Genomic DNA, 21,958 nt, shown 5'->3' with positions numbered 1-21,958 from the left:
TACCCTCCACACGAGTGTTTTTACTCCCCTCAATTGTCTATATTGTTTATTCTGCATTAACTTTCCCTCCCTATTCTTGTTTTGGCCAAAAACCCTATTTTCATCTTGCTGCTACTGAGTTTAGCACTTCATTAATCCCTGTCCCAGAGCTGAACAACCACAGCATCTTTTACCATTTTAGACAATGCTGGAAAGAAGCAATAAAAATAATTATTAACCTTTGAGTGCATCACGCTAAAATGCGCACAAGAAATTGAAACCAGCTTGTATTTAAATGCAACCAACGACACAACTATTGTAACGTAATCCTCAGGATTACTGGGACATTCAAGATGCTTTATACCTGGGGGGACTTTTCTAGCAGGAAATCTGCTAATCTGTGTTTGTTTAAGGCTTTCTCTTCTCCTTTCTCTTTGTGCAGGGTGTATAAACAGGTCCTCCTGGGTATGTTGCTGCAATGTATGTTTTACTGGCAACAAAGCATGTCAGAATGTCATTACCAGGCCACACCCTCATAAGTGAATTACACCTGCATTCTAACACAGGCTACAGATTTCCAAGATCAGGAAAGAATTAGTTTTTTGGATAAATAACTGAATTGACAAACATGCCTTACCCAAAGTATCTCCACTTACCCAGTTCTGTATAAAAATGGCATCCAACATCAGTCCAAACGAAGTCTGAGGTATGTGGCATTATCTATTACTGAAATTTTACAACTAAATGCCTTTCTGTTATAGCCTGTTTTGAGTAAACAAACCTCATATTTAAAAGCAACTTCAGAAATGCTTTGACCTTGAAATTTCTCAGTTTGACAATACTGAAATTTAAAGTGCTGTATTTCACCTTGAATTCACTTAAATTTTATTTAAGTTACTCTTACATTCTTACAAGGGCTACCACGTCAAGGAATCATTTTAAGATTTTTCAAATAATACTGTCCTGTAGACATCAGTTTCACAAATTTTTTCATGCTCTTAGTGCATAAGAGTTTCAAAGTTGGAAAAAAAAAAGAAAGAAAAAAAAAAAGAAAAAAAATTTCTACAAACTCTTGTGTACAACCCCAAATCTGAGAGGTGGGAAAGCATTTTTGTCTTGGGCAAGAGAGAGCTATCATTATGACAGAAACTCAGACATGAGATCTGGAAGGCATTTCACTACTAATTCCTGCATGTTCACAATGAAATTGATACCGACGTATTCTTTGCGCTCCTAAAGAAATTAAAAACCACACCAAGATAGATATTTGGAAAAATGTGAAATTTCGGCTGGCCAGACACGGGAGGTGGAGTCACCATCCCTGGGGGGGTTCAAGAGCCGCCAGGATCCGGCGCTGGGTGATGCGGTTTCGGGGTTACAGGGGCAGGGCTGGGTTGATGGTTGGACTTGGCGATGTTAAAGGGCTTTTCCAAGCTCACTGCGGGGTTCCAGAGCCCCGCAATCCCCGCGGAGCGAGGGGGCCCGGCCGGGCCAGCGCCCGCACAGGCCGCGCCGCCGGGGGCGCGCACGGCCCCGCGGCATCCTGGGACTCGTAGGCCGCGGCGGGGACGCGCCCGGCCGGGGCTGCGGGGAGAACTACGAGTCCCAGGCGCGCCCGCGGCCGCGGGGCGGGAGGGGGCGGAGGGGGCAGGGGCTGGCGGCCGCCCGCTCCTCTGGGCTCCTCACCTTGGAGCGAGCGGCGGCGGCTGCCGGCGGCAGGAGGCGGCGGGCGGTGAGCGGAGCGCGGCCGGGCGGGGGTGGGCGCGGGATCAGTGGCGGAGGGGGTCTCTCCCTGTTGCATTGCACTTGAGCGGATCTCCCGTGAGGGGAGCGAGCCTCGCCGCGGAGAGCGCCGGTTGGGGTCGGGCTGTCCCCTTGCCCGCGGCTCCCGCTCGGTCACCCCGGGCTGAGGGTGCGCTGAGGCTGTGCGGCCGGAGCCCCGTGTGCCGGGGCAGAGCCGTGCCGGGATTCCCCGGGCTGAGGGTGCCCTGAGGGTCTTCGCCCCCCGCGGTGCTCGGTGCTGTAAAACACGCGCGGCAGCCAAGGGGAAGCCGGCGGGAGGCTGAGAGATCAGTCATTTCCTCGTGTTGTGGCTGCACCCCTCCGCCCGCTGGCTGCGGGCTGTCAGTTTAGCTCGGAGCGGCTCTCCCATGAAGTCTTGTAACAACAAAAACTACCTGCTCTGCGCTTCAGTACTAGCTGTAACCCAAAGACCTTCAAAACCTTTCCAAAACCTCGATTAAATTATTCCCGCCCCCCCCCGACCCCTTCATGCCCTTCCATTTTTCAGGCAAAGAAGAAGATTTTGCCTTTCCTATGTCAGTATTTATCATCTTCACGAATTGTGGGAACATTTTGAACTCCTTGCAAGGGATCAGTGAAAGCAACTAGGAAAAGCCAGCCAGAAAAGTAAGTAGGCTTAAATTTGCTGTGCTCGTGCCCATACTGCTATTGCAAAATTTCTGATTGTCTGAACATTGAAATATGGTTGAAAGCTGTTTTTGAGATGCTTCGAAATTTCAGAGGACCCAGGTGGCTGTTGCAGCAGGCATTTAGGGATATTCCAGTAGTAAGGAAAGAAAAAACATTAGATTTCTGCCATTATTTCTGCTGATGAATCAGCAGAATATGCATTCATAATTCTTCATATCTATCACAGTAATGCAGTTGTGCAGCATTGGTTTTTATGTCGATGACTGACAAGAAGCGTCTGGGCACAGAATATTTTGGCTGAAGTTTTCCCAAAGGAAGACTAAAATCTGCAAACAAACTTTTAAAATGTCTATTACTAAATGTGCAGTAACAGGTACTTTGGGTTAACAGGTGTCTTGATTTATATTACAGAACTTTCATGGGTAGGGTGCTGCATTGCTGCTGCTGTAGAAATAGAAAAACTAATGCTGTTTCAAAAGCAAGCACATGCAGGTGGCTTGCACTGAATTAACTCTGTGGGGCTCACCTCTTGCCTTCCTCGAGGGACAGTAATCACACTTTGAAACACTTGGTTTCTGACAGTCCTGAGCCTTCCTGAGACATGACAGATGTTTCAGTTCTGCATTTAGCAGTATTTCCAAACTGAAGTGTTTTGTTAATAGTCTTGCATGGAATTGCGAAACATGTCTGAAATGTAGTGTGGAAAAGGTATAGGAAAAGAATGGAGTTTCACGCATGCACAGCTGCTGTTGGGAGCTGATAAAGCATATTAATGTGCAATAGCATTTACTCCCTTGTATAGGCTTGAGGGTATTTAACTCATCAGTCTCATTCTAAAAGCTTCTTTGCATTTAGAAGTATATTTATGGGGGGAGTTAAGGCAATATTGAGTTATATTCACGATCAGATTTCAGTGGAGGAAAGCTCTTAAGTCCAGTAAGAAGCAAGCCTGCTGTTGCATCCATGTTTGGGTTCTAAACTAAACTAAACTTTATTTCCTCTCAGAATTGTGTCCAGGGCTGATGTGCTTTTATTGCTCATACTGTACAAACACTCTGTGCAGGGTAACAGTTTGCTGAAAGGCTGACATAATTTTTAAAAGTACAGATAATTGAGTGTGATCTAGATGAAAGGCCTAGGAAATTGTGATGTTTTTAGCCTCGGGCATAAACTGAGCCCTGTTTTCTAAGCTGGATACTTACTAGATGTTCTATTGGATTCAGCCATCAGATCTTACAACTTGGAGCACTAAACAGCTGTTGCGTCTTGCCTTTTGTTTGGAATTTCTAGTCCATTACTGTGGTTCAAATCATATCTTCAGCACATAGTTTTTCATGGTTATAGTAGTCTGTCCCCAAAAATTCAGTGTTTTTAGAACTTAAATATTCCCAAACCACATGGAAAGATATTATTATTTAGTATGATGCTAAAATCATGGAAAACAGGCACAGATTTAGTACATGGCTGTCACACTGTTGCTCTTTTGCTAATAACATAAGAAAGAAGAACTGAATCTATGTTCATGTGCTTTGACTGTTATAGTATAGACAGACCAGTATTATCTTGAACTACTGTTAATTTGAATTGCAGCTGTAGCCTCTGTAAGGGTAACCAAGACTTTTGTGCATCCACTGAGTTGCCTAGAAAAGCACAGTCCTTTGAGCTCCTCTGCCTCTCTTGGTCTCTGCCCAATGGACTGCTGTTTTTTCTTCTATTTTATTGCTGATGTATTTTTTTCTGTAACATCTGGTTTTCTAAAGCTTTCTTTTCTGGTTTTTTTTTTTTTTCTGATTGTTTCATAACCTATAACTTTTAGCCCAAGAAAACCATGCTGAATCTAAAACTCTTAAGCTCTAATTAGCCTACTGATTTCCCAGTTAATTTTAATGAACTAAACACCATAATTATTCAGCTGTTTATTTCCCTAGACTTGTTAGCAGAATGTTGTCCTGCTAGACAGTATTTCTTGAAAGTCCTTCTTGATAACAGTTCTTCACATGGCTACAAGACCTGCCATTGCTGTTATTTTATAGCCAGTTATCTGCAGCTTTTTGCTCTTCAGAAGTGTAAGCAGCAGCAGCAAAGTGCAGGTCTTCTTGTTATTTACCATGTGCCCAGGTCATGGGAAAGCTATACACAAACAGACAATGTCAAGGATTTCCATGGCTTTGAAGATATGGCTGTAAATTTGTGCAGGCAGTTGAATGAGTTTTGCAAGTCAGTTGCATTGATAGGATTTAGATTTTCATTTATGGTTGTTAGAGTACATATATGAACCACTGGCCTATGCAGGAACTTGGACTACTCTTCTCAAAATGTTGCATTAACTATTTATTTTATTTTCTGCAGTAGCAAGCTGGGAAAACCTTCCATGTGACAAACAATAATGTGATTGCCTTCCTGGGAATTTTTTTACAAGCTGTATTCTTACTGCCTGTGTAGAATCTTTTTTTCTCCAGCCTTCATTGCAAACTTACTGGTTTTGCCCAGGCAGGGGAATCAAGTTTTTCTGCTCTGCTTTGACTGTTGCATACCATTTTGTACATCCAATTCTGTTTGTGTTCTTATATTGTTGTGGTTATTGGGGAGGGTGTGGGTTAGCTAATTAGTAGATTTGAATCTATTAATTGAAAATCTGAGATTCTGACACATAGGCTGGGCTAGAGCAAAGATCAAATTGCTCCTTTGAATTTACTTTATGGAAATTGGGTTCTGAAGCAGGGCTGAGATTTGAGAACTCCTCAGAAAGCCTCTCATCCCATGCTGGGTGGGGCTTTGAGCAACCTGGTCTAGTGGAAAATGTCCCTACCCATAGGAGGGGTTTGGAACTAGGTGGTCTTGAAGGACCCTTCCACCATTCTGTGATTCTAAGGCACAGAATTTTCCAACCCAAATCAAAGATTGCTGTGTGTCTGTTGTTTGAAACATTCTTGTTGAAGTCCAGTCTAGTAGGGACAGATCAATTAAGCTCAGTTAAGGATTGAACTGATTAAGGATTTAAAATTTCTACCTGGTTTTCATGGAATAGAATTTAAAAAGCCATACCCCATTCAGGAGAACACTTGGGTTGCTACTCAGAGTGCCCACAGGGAGCTGCCTGTTCCTGTTCTCACAGAACAGGACTAAGCTCAGGCAAATCTGAAGAGTCACATCAGGAACAAAACTACAGCTATTTCACAGATACAGGCAGCTGTAATGTCTTCTCTAAATACAGAAGTTTTGCTGCTGCTACCTTAACTTTATAGCATAACGTGGTTCAAATCCTTTCCCAGAGAAAGCTATACCTGAGTTCATTTACCACTTCAGCATCTAATCCTGCATATCCTGCTTTACCAGGATCCTGCCCCAGCTTCAGAGTTTTGACACAACGTTTTCTAAGCCCTTCCAATTTCTTTCAGGTTTACTGTTTCATTATCTACTGTCTTTGGTTCATTGCATTTTTCTTCTTGGAATTCTGCACTGTACTTGTTGCTTGCTTGTTTTCAGTTCTGTATTATATGATTCCAGTTTTATTTCTTTGCCAGTTTCATGGTTAAAATCAATATATATGATCTCTTTTTGATGCTTCATTTAAGTCCATATATCTGAACACGTGACCCGAGTCTAACTAACTACAATTGTAGTGAATCTGATTTTTTTTTCCCCTGTTTTCTGGTAGCATTTGTTTCTTTTGCATATGTGTTCCTGAGAAGGAAAGAAAAGTTCTTACCAGAAGAAATCACCAGAAAATTACTCAATGTACCTTTCTCCATTTCATTTGGTGATTCTCAGCCCAGATACCCTTCTTGCTCTTCCAGTTCCTTCATCAAGACACCCTGTTCTAGTGTAGCTGTTGCAGGAATCCATTCATGCAGGGTTGTTCTGCCAAACACACTTAGAGGGTCATCTAGAGAAATTTTCAGCTCCATGAGAGCTTGTCTTTTTGTTTGTGCAGTTAAGAACAGACATGGGCCTGTCTCACATTAAAATTTCATCAGCCACAGAAGAAATCTGAAGCCATAAGGTGAGCTGCAAATAAAGCAGGAGTTTGCTGTGAAATACTTATTTGAGAAACTTCTCTACATGTTCTTTGCTTACAGTGCATTTTAAAATATTTCAAGCAAAAGCAGTGTTGGCCTGTGTTTTCTGTGCACTCGTGGCCTTTAGGTGTAACCTTGGCATTAAAATGTTGAGGATGGTTATTCCCACTGTCTGGCATTCACTTTCAGATCATGAAGCAACACTCAAGTACATAAGAGGCAGGAGAATGCTATTGTTTAGATAACATCTTAACCAAGCAACAGTTGCATAAATGGGGACAGGATCTATCATATGCCGTGTTCTACCTACTGCTCATGTGGGGTTTGGTTTGATACCTAGTGCAGAAAAAAACCACAGAAAATGTGTCTTATGAGGTAGCTTCCAAGAATGAAGTGTTTGCAGATCCTAACATGGATAGGGAAGTTCTCAGAACTATCAGGAGGAGAGTTGCAGCTTTGAGAAATAGTTAGTCATAGTACTTTCCCAAGGAGTGGCTGCCCTGTGCTGAAGTTGTGTTGCCTTTCAGCAGCATCAGTTCTTCAGGAATTTCTTCAAGCATGGCAGTGGCTGTAGCCTGTTTTGCAGAGGAGCACATCCTTTCAGAACGTGTTAGAAAGAGAGACTTGTAGAGGATCCTTGGGGACTTTTCAAAACCTCATGTAACTCAAGTAATGGTAGTTACTTTGCCATGTTTTCAGTAATGAAACTGGAATATAAATTTTAATCCTATTCTAAACCCTCTCTTCTTCCCTCTCAGTCATTGACCACACTGTTTTATTATCCTTCAGTTTCCTCTGTGACTTGAGAGGTTTTACACTGTAAACATGATGACTGAAATTATTTTGGTTATAAATAGCAACCTTCTATTTTTTGTTGTTTATTTTAACATGATGCAGCACTTGAGAGAGTAGTGATGTGTGTAAAGAGTTGATGAAGCAGATAGAGAGGGGAGAATTCTTTTGGTGGCTTCTCTGCAGAAGGAAGTGTATCACAGAATGAAGTAATTTCTTCCTGCACAGACACTTGTTTGCTGTCTGCATGTTCCACTTTGCCTGAAAAAATGAACCAGTTGCTGGAGGTCAGTGGTGCACAGAGATCACAAGAAGTAAAGAAATTATTCTGGCTTAGCTTGGTGTGTATTCATGATCTTGATTTATGTTATCTCCTCTGACCAACTGGAGCTTTATGACGAAAACTGTTCCACCAAAGTTTTGGCAGTGGATTTTCTCTGGAGATGAAGCTGGCTAATGATTACCTGTCTCTGAAGTGGTGTATGTCCTTATCAGTTGGCTTAAGAAAGCACAATAAAGGGGTCATCAGCCATGCTACCATTCTGATTAACTTACTGATTCCAGTCAGTAGCAACTGCTTTTGGCAGAGAGAAAGAGGATGGCAGACGAGGATCCAAGGTCACTGAAGCTGCAAAAAGCAGAAATAAGAATGATCATATTGCCATGGGTTCTCATGGTCATCAACATGTTTACACTGGAAACAGAAGCCATCTCTTATCTATATCTCAGAGGGAAGGAGACCAATGTTCTGCTGCTCAAAGTGCTCCAGTTGTTTGTCTTACGTGGAATGGATTAAACAGCTCAATCATTATAACAGGTCCTAAAGCATTCTGTTGATGAAAACAAACATAAGATTGCTGGTTGATAAGAGATACGCCTAAGACATTAATGAATTCATTATTCCATGGGGTAAACTTTGGGGACTTCAGTATTTTTTGGCAAGGAGCATGAAATATAAATGACCTCTTGCCAGGTACATATATTTTTAAAAATATATATATTCTTAATTATTACCATTTTGATCTTTATGCTCAATGTTATTATTGTGATGTTTTCAGTGGCTAAGATAGGTTCATTAGAGGAAAATATAATGAATTCAACAGCCTGAGGAAGACGGGGCTGCTGCTGCTGCTCCATATCCCCAGATCCAACCAGTACCAAGGCTGAAGATGTGTTTTTCATAAGCACACACATACAGAGAACACACAACGTGCTTAGGTCTGTACATGGTAAGTCATGCATATCAAAGAGGCAACACTGACAGCTTCATCCCCTCTGCTCTCTAGCTAAGCAGGATGGAGGTCCAGAACTGAGGATATTTGTACACATGTAGAGATACAGCACACATCTGCAAGGTGGGTCAGCACACAGGCTCACACTATCTGCCTAGTAGCTCCTTGATCCCAATTTCCCCAGCTGAGCTGGTCACAGGAGCCACCAAGGTCATAGCCCCACTTGAGGTGTTGGTACAGACCATCCCATGTGCACATGTGTGACTGGCCAGGACTTCCCAGGACCCTTTTTGCTGCCCCTGACTGCTCTTACTCTTAGAGATGGGCAGATGCTTTTCACACCCAGAGCTGGCAGGGACTTCCAGATCCCATAGGTGACCCTTGTGTACTACTCTGGACTGGAGGCAATGAGCTTTTGACAGGCTGATGGCTCATGTGCTGGCCTTGGCAGTAGCCCACCAGGGTTGATTATCCAGGTTTTCCATCCTGCTGTTGTTCTGAGTAACATTATAAGTGTGTGGAGAAGCTTTTATCACACAATCAAACACAGTTTATGTAATCATCTCACCTTTCTAATGAATAAAGTGGACATTTTGCCCATCTAAAAGCTGCATAGAAATTTAAGGTCTTGATTTATTTTTTTCCCAAAGGTTCACTCCTGGCGTGCATTTCCTAGATTAGGAATCACACAAGGAAAATTTTGTTTGTTTTACAAATCACCTCTAAATTTATGAATTGTTACATAAAGGTTTAAAAAATCTAGTTGTTAGTGGATTTAATGGGAGAAGTGGAGGAGAATGAGAATGATGAGAACAGTCCAATAAAACCAGGAGAACACATTCCTTATGACCCCACCCAGTCATTTTACACCTTTGTGCTTATTTGAAAAACAACTTTGTACTTGTCAGTGAGGGTGAAAAGTGAAAGAGAAGTGGGGAATGAGGCCAGAGAGAAAAGAAAGAAATGAGCCAAGATTTCCTAACATCACCTGGGTTTGTGTTGCCTCTTCAGACAGTAGGAACAGACCTTGCAGTCACTGTGCTTTTCAGGGTACATTTGGAAGAACATGTTCTATGTAGAGAGGCAGTATTTCCACCAGCCCTTTGGCTGGTGGCAATCACCTGTATTTGTAAGCTTGAAAGCACAAAATATTTCATAGACTTTTTAGTTCATGATCAAACTTGGAATTCTCTGGCAGAGGACATACTGTAACACAGTACTAGTACTGTCTACCTGTGCTTTTCTGCTACTTAAAGCAATTTGTGCTTAGCTTCCAAAAGAAACTGCTTTTGTTCTTTTAAAACAGGCAGGACAATGGATTTTGTGCTGACTCCCCCATTTCCTTGGGTAGTTCAGACACATCCAGGTTAGATACACATTTTAGGAGAAAAGGTGCCTATTAAAACTGCAAGAGTCACACAGTACACCCTTCTTAATGTCTCCAGCTTCTTGCTTTTTTTCTCCCCATAGTTGTATTTTCAATCTAAGGAACAGCAGTCAAATCTCTGTTCCTATAAATTTTATGGTTGCACTCTGATTCATGTGATTTGGATCAAAAATTGTCCTCCACAAGAATCAGTGCAGATGACTTGACAGACCTCCTTTATCAGCTAAGATTGGGAAGAGAAAGTGCTAATTTATTACTGATTGTGTTATAAATTCATGTTTGCTTCACTTTTTTTTTTCTTTAACACCTTCAGTTTGATAATAGGAGGAAAGATATAAGACAGGCCTTTATCAGTCAGATAAAGAACTGCCAACTCTTAAGTCTTTTGCATACAGGTTTTAACAACTTCAACTCAGCTCTTATCTGGCTGATAAGATTAATGACAGTGTTTCTTATAGCTTTTTAACTTTATTCTTGCCATGAAGTTCAAAGGTTGTTGGGGAGCAGTATTCCACTATCCACCATTGCCTTTCTCTTCCTCTGGATAAAGGTCTGTGAGTTTTCAGAAGTCATAGCAGTAAGGTTTCTTTTCATGAGGATGGCATGCTTTTGCTTTTCTTCAAGAGTGAAGGGCAAAACTTAGTTTCTGAGCCTTGGATAACTGTGCCAGTTTGTCATACAGCAAACACTTGGAGAGACGGTGGAACCAATCATGAATACTATTTTGCTACTCAGTGGACAATGTGTATCATCTCTCATAATGACAAGCATCTCAATCTTGCTCTCTGTGTACTTTTGCAAAAAAAGAGGGATGATATTAAAGAATGTAATTGTTACTGTACTATCTACAGCATAGTATTTTAGGTTGCCGTCAAGGAACATGCTTATGCAGGGCTGTTAAGATGAAGTTGGTGAAATGACATGGAAAAATAGAGTGTGATATATCCAGCAGTAGTTTTAGGTAGATATAGGATCTCTTTTAATGACATGTGATTTGTTTTCCATATTCTTGTGTCCACTGTGAGGGTAAAGATCCTCTCATGTCCTACCTCTAGTTACTTTTGTGTTAGCTGGTTCTCATGATTCAGTGCAGTGTAACTTCCTTATTCTAGCAGAATCAGAAACATTAAATCTACAGTTTAAAAACTTTCAGACTGAGTGATGGTGAAACTTGGGTTGTGACCTCTGGTAGAATTCCATACTAATTCTTGCCATGATCTGGATAACTGATCTAGAGTTGGGCCTTGTTCAGTTAGTCAAATACAGCATTTGTGTAATTTATTTTACCATGAAAAACAGAGGCAAGATGGAACTTTTGTTGTTCTGTATATGCTCATAGTACCTGGCAGAGTTGGAGCATGTGTACAGAACTGGAGACCTCCAGACCTCTCCAGGTCTAGATTTATATTACAAGCTCATGTGGTTCTTCCATATATTAGCCAATCTACTTGAAGCTGAACAAACTCAAGGGTGGAAATTCAGGACCTGAATTATTTGGGGTTAGCAGGGCACTGTCTTGTGTTGCTGTCCTTTGTAGCAGAAAGAAGGCAGAGTGTGTGTTTTTAAAACCTTGGCTAAAAAGTGTTTTGATATTGCATTCTCATTTTGTTGGAGAAGTTTGGCCAAAACCAAGTCATTGAACTGATTTGGTCTGTGTCTTTTGAATACAGTTGCAGTTTTTCTGATTTGAGTGGATTTTCTGTTTAGGACTGATTAAAATAGCTTCTTAATTTGTAGATAAAGCCAATGTTGCCAGAACACATCAATTAATTACTGGAGAAGATAGATTTTATGTGAATAATGACATAAGGGATCAGTATGGAATCCCAGAATGGCTGAGGCTTGGCAGGACTTCTGAGGATCATAGATTACAACCTCCCTGCTCAAGCAGGATCACCTTTATTTCACACAATAAAGCTGGAGTCATTCTAGAGTGTACAGTAAATGAAGAATTACAGTTTTAGTAAAAATATTCTTTTGTAGCTGACAACGTAGGGAAAGTATTGCTTATGAAATACTGAGAACTGAAGAGATGCTAGGCTGTGTCAGTTCTAGGACATAGACATTACCAAGACCTGGGTGGAAAATTCCAGCACTTTCATCAGAATGAAGACATAGATAGCAATATTGATATTTTCCTGATGCTCTGACTGTATTTGCTGGATTGGACTGTTGGACCAATCATGGCTAGGTTTGTCTGAGTGCTTAGGTAGCAATTTGTTTAATTTCTGCATGGTAACCCTTTCCCAGAAAAGTATTGATGTGCAGCTAAAAACAGACCACCCCTGGGTTAGCACCCTTGGTTGAAGGCAAACACATGCTTGAGTGACTTGCTGGACCTGAGCCCAAGGCCTTGCTCACCATGATGGCTCTGTTTCCCACTGCACTCACCTTCTGTCATCGAGGGTGGCACTAGCCAGCATCTCTGCCTAACAGCGTAGCAGTCCTGTCACTTTGCTCAGAACTGGGAGTGTGTTTCTTGCCCAGTATTTCTGAAAGCAGCAAACATGGGGCAGTGGAATTAGCAGAGTGTCTTTTAAACATGTTAAGATGTTTGTGGCACTGAATCAGACAAACAGATCTTTACAAACCTTCTGGCTAGTTTTAAAACTGGGCACATCTCCCGATTCTTGTTTTAGTCAGTGCAGATTGAGAGTAGCAGTAAGTGGCACATCCATTGAAGTAATAACTATTTAAAAGTAGTGAATTGTGTATCCTTGAGATGCTGTTTGGAAAAAGAAGCTTGTGAAATAGAGAGGAAGGCAGGTGGATGGATGCAGGAAGCAACTGACATTCTAAAAGAAAGAAGTGGTTTTCTCAGTGTTAAAGTCAGAGTTCTGACTTCTGAAAATGGACGTGCCAGTTTGTGAGTAAGCAGGAGGTAACTCAGCGATAAAGGAATCTCCCTCCTACAGTGATATATTCCTTAAAAACTGAGGGAAAATCCAGATAAACATGAATACAACTTTCCAAGTTAGTTTCAGCTCTTGTTTAAAAAGAAATTAATGCAAAAGCTTTCATTATACAAGAGAAGCATAAATTAATAGTTTGCATATACTGAAGACTGAGTGTGATTTATTTTCTTACTGCTGTTACAGACTATTTAATTAGACTGCAATCACAGTTCTTTCTTCTAGCTTGTTAAAATACATTATTTGAAAGGAAATGCCAAATCTGAAGTTAAAAACGAAACCAAACTTATTTTGTCTGCAACCAGGTTTTTTGGTGGAGACTGTGGAACTGTTCCTCCTTCACTGCTGCTCTGGGAGATCAAGTATGGAACATGCTCAAGAACAAGAAGTGTGTCCTGAGCAAACCCAGAGGTATTGTGTGCAGAGACCAATATACAACCAGGAGCTCCTGCAAGGACAGCTGCACAGGCGACAGAGAACCCCTCCAACTTTAGGGCAGAAGATTGCACATTCTTGTCGGTAGGGTTTTTTGTCTTATCTTTGTTTTATTGGTTAGAAATATTATCATTCTCAATTGATTTATGCACTTAGCTGGTCATCTCTTCAAAGAAACCTAGAAGATAAAACCACTAATTCTACTTTGACCATTCAGCAAGACTGGGAAGAAGCTGTGTATGTGCTTTTAATGTTAATGTAGAATTATATTAGAAAATGTTGGATAAATTAGTTGAATTGCCTTCCTCAAAGTGCAAAAGGAAAATACACAGCATAGGAATGTGAAGTATTGGTCACATCATGTGACACGAATTCATAAGACACAGAAAAATATCTGTCCTTCTTATGTGGAAATACTTATGGCCAAATTTGTGCTTCACATGATCCTTTCATAGACGAATGGAGATGTGTGATAGCTGTAGAAATCTAAATATTGGTCTAATAAGAACTTAAAAAAGGCATTCTCTAGCTTTTAACTGCCTTGGAATCTAAGTATCGTCTGGTTAGATGTGAACTGTCTTTAACTGAGCTTCTCTTGCTCCATGGTACCAGAGGATTTAAGTTCTCATTAGCTTTATATTTTTCCATGCTTCATTTGCAGAGTTTTTCCATTTCTTTCCCAAACCTTGTTCTGCAGGACAACAGAATTGCTTTTCTATAAAATATTCCTGTTCATATGATTTGACATTTGGAGATTAGCTTTGGTTTATGGAATGATTTCAGTGGTAAAGGCACTTAATTCTACCCCAGAAAACTTGTCTGTCCTGAATTAAAAGAAAGTGGATCAAAATCCTTCTTTTTGTGATACAGTCCACCTAACCATGGAGAAGTGTGGATGACTCTCTCACTTTTAGCAACAAGCTTATTCACTGTGCAATTCAGAAATGCTAGCAAATCTGTGCAATTCTCTTGCAATTCTTCTACACAGAAAAGCATTTCTACAATCTCTGTGTTACATTTTTAGCCAAGGTTAACCTTACCACAGTACAATGAAGGTATGGTGCAAGGCAGTACTGGATAGAGATATGTGTTTCCTGGCTCTATTCATTTGTCATGAGTCAGGGTTTCAAAAGGTTAATAGCTCTGCTAAGAGTCCCAAGGGTCAGTGCTGCTGGCTTCAGTGCTTTTCCTTTCCTGGTGAGGAAGGGTTATGTTCTCAAATAGCCTGAAAATGGGCCTATCAGTACTGGTAGGGATAGTAATAAGTACTGGTTAAATTAATAGATTGGCCATGTTTAACACATAAGAATATAAAATAGTATGATCAAAAAAGTACAAAGCACACAAATAGTAAATGGGAAAAACACTGCAAAATATTCTGATGAGTGAAAACCACTATGAGGAAGCAAGTTACTCTCAGGGGATTGTTACTAGGAATGACCTCACCAAAAGTGTTGTGTGACCACCCAGTTGTGCATAGACTGGAACAGTTTTACTTCCCACTGACCTCCAGCCACAAGATTTTTGTTCTCTTCTCTAGCTCCGTAAGGTTTGTCAACAGCACTAACATGTGATTAAGGGCTAACTGGAGGTGTAGTTGTTTGTGCTTAAGCATGTCCAGAAATTGCTGTCATCAGGAGTCTGAGCCTGCCTGTAAAGGAGCTGTTTTCCTGTATAGGGATGAAGGACAATTTTTGCAACCTGTTTGTCCCCTGCTAGTGTCTAACTTTCTGCTTTGTAATTCCAGTTGTTCTTCTAAGAAAGCCAAGTCGCATCTCTACAGTTTCTTACCAATTTTAAAATGGCTGCCTCGTTACCCAGTGAAGGAATACTTATTGGGAGACATTATCTCAGGTATTAGCACTGGGGTCATGCAGCTTCCTCAAGGTGAGTGTACCTCTGGATGTAATTATCCCTTCTTTACTTTTTCTGTGTGTGCTTTTATGGCAGTTCTTGACATCTGAAACAGGTGCTCCTGAGAACAGAATGTGTATCTCAGGGCTCTCTGTGGAGATCAGCATGGATTCTGCAGACCAGCCCAGAATGATGATTCCCTTAAAACTGCAAGTCAGTGATATGCACCAAACTCTGAAGGAAGCTCCTTCTCTCATCAGTATCCACAGCTCTCAATGCCACACCAACTTTTCACACTTTAAGTGCATGTCCAAACTTTTGCTGAGTGCACCGTATTATTTACTGATCTCATTGTCCTGAAAGTCATGGCAAATTTCCTGCAGAGGGTAGCAGACATTTAGACATTATTTTTCAGGGAGCAACTGGGGCAAAGTAACCAAATTAATTTAACCAGAGAAGAACATGCAAGAATTCAGACTGACCCCTAAGGCTAGAAATCACAGTTTACACTGGAACCGTAGTAGCAGGCAGTGATTTACACAGTGTAATTAAAAGCATCGTCTGTGACAAGGCTGAAAATCTGTGAAAATTTCTGTTAAATTACTTGGAAGTCTCAGCCTAAGTGGAGCCCTGTCCTGCAGCAGGAGCAGGCTCTTGAGGACATACAAAGCCAGTGTTCACTGTTCTGTTCAGCTCTTGGTGAATGGACCAGTAGAATCTTTTGTTTAGCCCAGCACTTACTGTTAGCAGTTTCAGAAGTGTTAGGAGGTTAGAAAGCAGCAGCACTTCCACAGCAATATCATTATGGGGTGCCCACTGCTCTGGGAATGGCAGCTTCACAATAGCTGCCACAGTCTCAGTAGATTTTTTCAGGAGGTCTTGGAGTCAAGGAAATTCTTTGATTTGTGCAGAGCCTTGTCCAGAGGGTGATGTAATTAAGCATATATAAGTTTACTTCTGTGTTGACTTATTTCATATTTGCACCTCACTTGTTCCACTTTAGGCTGAGGCAGGTCTGAAAAAATAATCTGTAAATCCAAGATTTTAATAGGTGGTAAACTGTTAAAATAATTTAATACCCTAACTTAGGCTGTGCAGATAATTTCTTTATTTCTGTATCTTCCTGGTTTTGTTTAAGTTTTATGATTAAGGTTATTTTTTCTTCCAGACATGGAAGCATAAATTTATCTTAAACTGATAATTAGTGTGGTTAACTCTCAGGCATATGTGTCATATACTAGACACAAACATTGTCACTTGTATACTGAAACATAATTTATGTCATGACCTGAAAGAACGCTAAAATGTCAGTGGTCAGCAGTGAACTTTATACTTAATTCTGTGACTCTTTTTAAAAGTAAACATTATTCATTTGGCGCCTGTAGACATGCCCTTAAACTGCTCCTAATCTTTCCCTTTCTAAAAACACAAAAGTTGAACTTTCAATTTTCTGGAATAGATGTAATTATAGCAAGCCTGGGTTCAAAGAAGCCTGGGAATCATTCCAGGCAGAACTACAATGACCACGGTGATTAAGCCATGGCCTCCTATCAGGTCAATATCTCTTTATTTCCTTGGCACTGACAGTCTCTAAAAATGCCAGTACAAATGAAAGGGAATAAAAGGGTATTCAGGTCAGGAACTTCACACACCCACCCTCCCAGTTTTGAGCACTGATTTCCAGTTCAGGTTACTTGTACTGTTAAGTTCATCATCATATTAAAAGCCAGGCTGTTACAGTACAGGGTGTTGGCTGATGTCAGGAGAGGTAGCCCTTAGGTGAGAGAAGATAGGTGGGAGGAGTTTCACAAGTACTTAATGAAATGCTCATTTGAGCAAGAGAATCAATGATACCATCAGTCCAGTTTTGGTGAGAATGTGAATTTTTGGTAAGGACTCATGTATTGCTTAGGGCTAGAACAAGGCCCTGTGACTTGCTACACTGCACAACAGCACTTGGCTGGCACAGAAGATCCCTTTGGTTTAGCTCTTTTTTTTGTAATGTGATGCTTTGTCTCCCAATTTAAATTATTAGCTAGAGGAGTCTTTGAGTATCACTGGCTCTCCATGGTGGGTGAACTATTGCTTCTGTTTGGAATTTGCACTGGTCCATTGAGATTGTTACTGCTCTCTTGGACCAATGTGCCCAAGTGTGGCAAGAACACACAGGTGTTACCAGCCTGCACTTGTGAGAGTGCAGAACCAAGCCAAGCCAGGGTGCAATGTTTTCTCCTTGAGGCCCATTTGTTCTGTTCTGGTGTCAATTCTCAATAACACAAGCTGTGTAGAGCTATTGTTTTGGCTGGAACTGCTTGGGACAGTTATGTGCCATATCACATGATGTGCACCATTTGCTTATGAGCCTGATCCCATGATAAGCACACCCTGAGTCACACAGAGGGTGGGAGATGTTCTTCCCTGGTGTCTCTTAGAGCTGTTCCTCCAACAGCTCCACAGCTGTGTTTGCCAGCCCCCACTACAGATAGGAATAATGTGGATTGCATTCCACTGCATGGGATGGACAGGGCTTAATGACAAAAAGGACTTTGTTTTTTGGAAGAATACCAGACTGTATAAGCTCTGTGACTTTACAGATTGTCAGAAGTTCTCTGCTTATTTTACATTTTGAAGCATGTTTTGTGGAAACATCAACTGTTATGTTATCCCAGTCATTCTGGGGTGAGGGAGGAGGAAGGTGTTTAGTCAGGGGTTGCCATGAACACCATGTCTGATGAGAAAAGGAAGTCAAATGTGTCCCACTTGTTATGAGGATTTGGGTGTTTCTGACTGGATTCTTCTACAGATGAAAACAAAAGCAACAAAAATCATTTGTTGGCCATTAAGGAGTGCTTCCACCCATAAAGGCAAAACAGGTGCACAAGTGTACACACAAACACACACACCTGCAGTGCCTGTGATTAGAGACTTTGGTTTCCTGACTCAACCCATCTTGTTTCTAGGCACTGCCCTAGAGTAGTATACATTTTAAAGACTGTTCACTGAAAGATCTCCTGTTTTTTAAACCTGGGACAAGTCTCTAGATTTCCCATTAGGTGTGTTCAGTTTTAGTAGACTTAAATCCCTTTGCTTCAGATGTTTTATTTTTGTTGTTTACTTAACATACATATTTTTGTCTGTTTTCTAGGTTTAGCCTATGCTTTGCTGGCAGCTGTACCCCCAGTATTTGGCCTGTATTCTTCATTTTATCCTGTTTTTCTGTATACTTTTTTTGGAACCTCCAAGCACATATCAATAGGTATATCTGTATGGATAACTGAAAGTCTGTCTGTCTGTCTGTGTGTGTGTGTTTTTAATAAAGCTGTAAAAAATAAAATTGAAGAAGTAGAAAGTGTGGTTGTTTTCCATAAATGAAAATTTTAGTGCATAGGAGAAATGCAAATGTGTAGAGCATAAGCAGTACTTTTTATTGTTAGCTTATCCATTTTACATAGGAAGCAGTAGAAGAGCATCTTATACAGATTAGATCTAGAAATGTGTGCTGCAAACTCCTGAACTATGATTTCATTGTTGTGGCTCGGATAAATCTTTAAAGTGCAAAATAGAAATTGAGACAGAAAAAAAATTATGGTGTTTACCTACTGCAGAGGTGTATGTTCACCATCTAACTGGCTTTAATGGTGCTGAGTGCTGGACCAGATTTGGGGACTAAAAAATACTTTATTAAGTTTATATAATTATAGTTTAATTCTACATATCTCAATAAGAACCACTCCTAAAAAAAACTTGCCAAGATTTTAAGCAATTATTTTCCTCTCCCTCTTATTTCAGGTACCTTTGCTGTGGTTAGTATGATGGTTGGTAGTGTTGCTGTGAGAGAAGTGCCTGATGAAATTATTTGTCCGGACTCTAATTCTACTAATATTACAGCTGCCCTTGAATATTACAGTGCTAGGGACACCAAGAGGGTGCAGGTAGCTGCGGCTGTCGCCTTTCTTTCAGGACTTATCCAGGTATGTGCTCACAGTTTGCTGTCAGGGCAGCTGCTGCTGCTGCTGGACTTGCAGGGGGTGCTGAGTCATGGTGGATCCTCTGTGACCAGACTTGTGCTTCTGCACTGCTCTGTGTGGGACACAGGCTGCTTGATGGCAGCCTCAGCACAGAACTGGGGCTGGATGCATTGAAGGCAGGGCTTTATCTGACTTCTTAGCTGGACTGGAAAAAGCCAGGATTTTCCCCCTTTTCATTTTTTCCTATTCCATCAGAAAAACTCAACTGATGTTCTCTAATCTGTCCATGAATGCATACAAACAATGCATACATACATTCCCATATCTCACACTGCACCTGCCAGTGGCATGGAAGATTGGGTGCACTGATGGCAGCTTACTGAGCTGTGGCTTTAGAAAAGCCAAGTTCAGGTTCGCCTGATCTGGCTTGGGCATTGAGGAAAGTAGAAGGGTGTGTGGCTGTGTGCTATATCCAGGCTATAGTGGGAGTCCCGTGGTTGACACTTGTGTTTTTCCTTAGTTGTGTTTAGGTTTCCTTCGATTTGGGTTTCTGTCCATCTATCTGACGGAGCCTCTGGTGCGCGGCTTCACCACTGCAGCTGCAGTTCACGTCTTCACCTCCCAGCTGAAGTATCTCCTTGGTATCAAGACTAGCCGCTACAGTGGACCCCTCTCAGTTGTATATGTGAGTAACTGCACTCACCAAGCATGCAAATTCTGTGCTGTCTGGATCTAGTTCCTAAGTTTTTTTTCCTGTTTTTACGTATTTTTTGGCACTAAGTAGAATAATCTTCAGTATTGAGCACTGGGTATGAGGTCATTAAATGCCATAGTAAGATATGAATATCAGAAAGTGCAGCCCAAGTGTGACTTGATAGGCTCACACAGTCTGAGATGAGCAGATTTTGGGATTCTGCTGAATGTAATTTCATAATATGAAGGAATGTTGTTCATTGAAGCAAATCTCTTGTGCCTCAGAGGGAAATGTGGTCCTGAAATGCTTCACTGTAAATCTGCAAAGCTAGGAAATGTTACTCTCAGAATCTTTCCACTCTTAAGTGGAAGAAAAGATGTCTGTGAAAACCTAAGCTTTTGAGCAGATTGATGGCTCAGCAATAATGAAGCTTCAGGATTTCATCTACATGTAGGTTATAGAAAATACTTTGTGGGAATCTTTTTGTGTGTTTGTGCAGATACAACAAAGCTTTTGCAAACAAGTCTGCCTTAATGATTAATTCCAAAATTTGCTGTTCAGTTCACTAAACTGGGAACCAGTCATACTAATTGCCAAACAAATAGAAGGGAAGTTATAAATTCAAGATGCATCCTACCAGGACATCTTGAATGTATGACATCCTGACAGTTGTAGCAATTTTCAATCTGCATAAGGAAAAGTATGTTAGTCTTCTTTCAAAGACCTCTCCAGAGGTTATTTATTTATTTTAATGCAGTGGAAGAAGGAGGAATAATCAGTATGGGCAATTATTTACCCCCTAGCAACTTATGTATTCCAGCAGGTTTTTTTCCTAACACCCTTTTAGTAAGCGTTTTCAATTAAAATGTATTTGGAATAATGGCCGCTTCAGCAGCAATGCAGGATCACTGTTATTTAACCACATTGTTATGGCAACCTCAATGGTTCTATCAGCAGCTTTATTGTTTTAGAATAGTTTATGCAGCTCTAAGTAAATGTGACTTGCCAAAGAATATTTGAAGGTATTAGAAGGAGTTTGCATTTATTACTTTCAGGTAGCTGCCACTGAAGAGTATGTGTGAAAATGTTGAGGATAAGAGACATGGTTTAGTTTAGGCTTTCTACCCCAATAAAGTTTTTTCTTCAAATTTTTGCCCCCTTTAAGGAACACTGATATTGTAAATTATTCCAGTGGATTTCTCTCACTGACCTACTCTAGTCTTCTGTGTTTTGTAGGAACAATGGGTATTTTGCTGAGGTCCTCGTTCACTGTGGTTATAAATTTAGAATGAAACCACAGCTGAAAACCAATGTATAATTTGCTCTTCTGTGGCAAATCTCCATGAATATTCTATTTTCTCTAAGAATAATTACGATGCTTCTGGTATGTTACAGAGCATAATTGCCGTGCTTTCAAAAATAACAACCACCAATATTGCTACAATGATTGTTGGATTAACGTGCATTGTTCTACTGCTGATTGGCAAGGAGATCAATTTCCGCTTTAAGAAGAAGCTCCCAGTTCCTATTCCTATGGAGATCATTGTGGTAAGCCAGTTGGGAAATTCTATGCTAAGTTATATAGCTATTCTAAAGCTGTAGAAACTGTCTCATGTTCTGTCTTGTCTTACTGAGCTTGAGAGTAACTTCCATTGAACATAATTCATTTGAGCCTTGATCCAATTGAAGGTTTGGATTCTCTTAAAATTAAGAACTGGAATGTCCATGTGGAGAGCATAAAGTCACAAAGAAGAATTGAAAAACAAATTAACACCCCCAGTCCCCTATAGCAATGGGTAAATATATATGTGTTGTAAAACCCTTTCTATCCAGGAGTTTGGGCACCTGACTGATTCCCTGCAACACGATGCAGAATGTCTTAGGTGGCATTTCACACTTGGAATCCAAGAGTGGCATTTCCCACATGGAGTGTGGGAAAGACCTCAGAACCCTTTCCTGAAGGAAGGTGCTTACAGATGCCTGCAGAGGTTCTGCAGGGCTTGCTTGCTTTTTGAAATGCAGTAGCAGAAAGAAGAGCAGGAACCATCAGGACTTAATACTTTTTCCTTTCTCTGTTTCTGAGATTGATAACTGGCTGCAGCACTGATTCTGTTTCAAACAACTATTCTAAAATACCTGTGTAAAAAGCTATTATAATACACACAAAGCCTACAGCTCAGACAACCTTTTGCCTTTAAAAGCGATTTGATTTAAAAATGAGTTCTCGGATTACTACAGGTCTCAAAAAACCTG

General features: G+C 40.8%; 1 protein-coding gene across 2 annotated transcripts in view; it reads left to right on the top strand.

Moving 5' to 3' along the window:
- The first annotated feature begins 1,625 nt into the window (after positions 1 to 1,625).
- SLC26A5 (solute carrier family 26 member 5) overlaps positions 1,626 to 21,958 on the top strand; it is a 33,203-nt gene continuing 12,870 nt past the window's right edge. Inside the window, exons 1-9 of one of the 2 annotated variants that reach the window (XM_064421939.1) lie at positions 1,626 to 1,711; positions 2,270 to 2,388; positions 8,282 to 8,452; positions 13,060 to 13,273; positions 14,937 to 15,076; positions 18,189 to 18,299; positions 18,833 to 19,014; positions 19,532 to 19,696; positions 21,101 to 21,253. In XM_064421939.1, the coding sequence (XP_064278009.1) occupies positions 13,119 to 13,273; positions 14,937 to 15,076; positions 18,189 to 18,299; positions 18,833 to 19,014; positions 19,532 to 19,696; positions 21,101 to 21,253 (906 nt within the window). In that variant the 5' untranslated portion in view covers positions 1,626 to 1,711; positions 2,270 to 2,388; positions 8,282 to 8,452; positions 13,060 to 13,118. The remainder of the gene's footprint in view (positions 1,712 to 2,269; positions 2,389 to 8,281; positions 8,453 to 13,059; positions 13,274 to 14,936; positions 15,077 to 18,188; positions 18,300 to 18,832; positions 19,015 to 19,531; positions 19,697 to 21,100; positions 21,254 to 21,958) is intronic. The other variant, XM_064421938.1, reaches the window with a different exon arrangement.

This window comes from Passer domesticus, chromosome 5 (assembly GCF_036417665.1).
Source record: "Passer domesticus isolate bPasDom1 chromosome 5, bPasDom1.hap1, whole genome shotgun sequence".
NCBI lineage: Eukaryota > Metazoa > Chordata > Aves > Passeriformes > Passeridae > Passer > Passer domesticus.
This window is presented reverse-complemented; position numbering and strand designations above follow the sequence as displayed.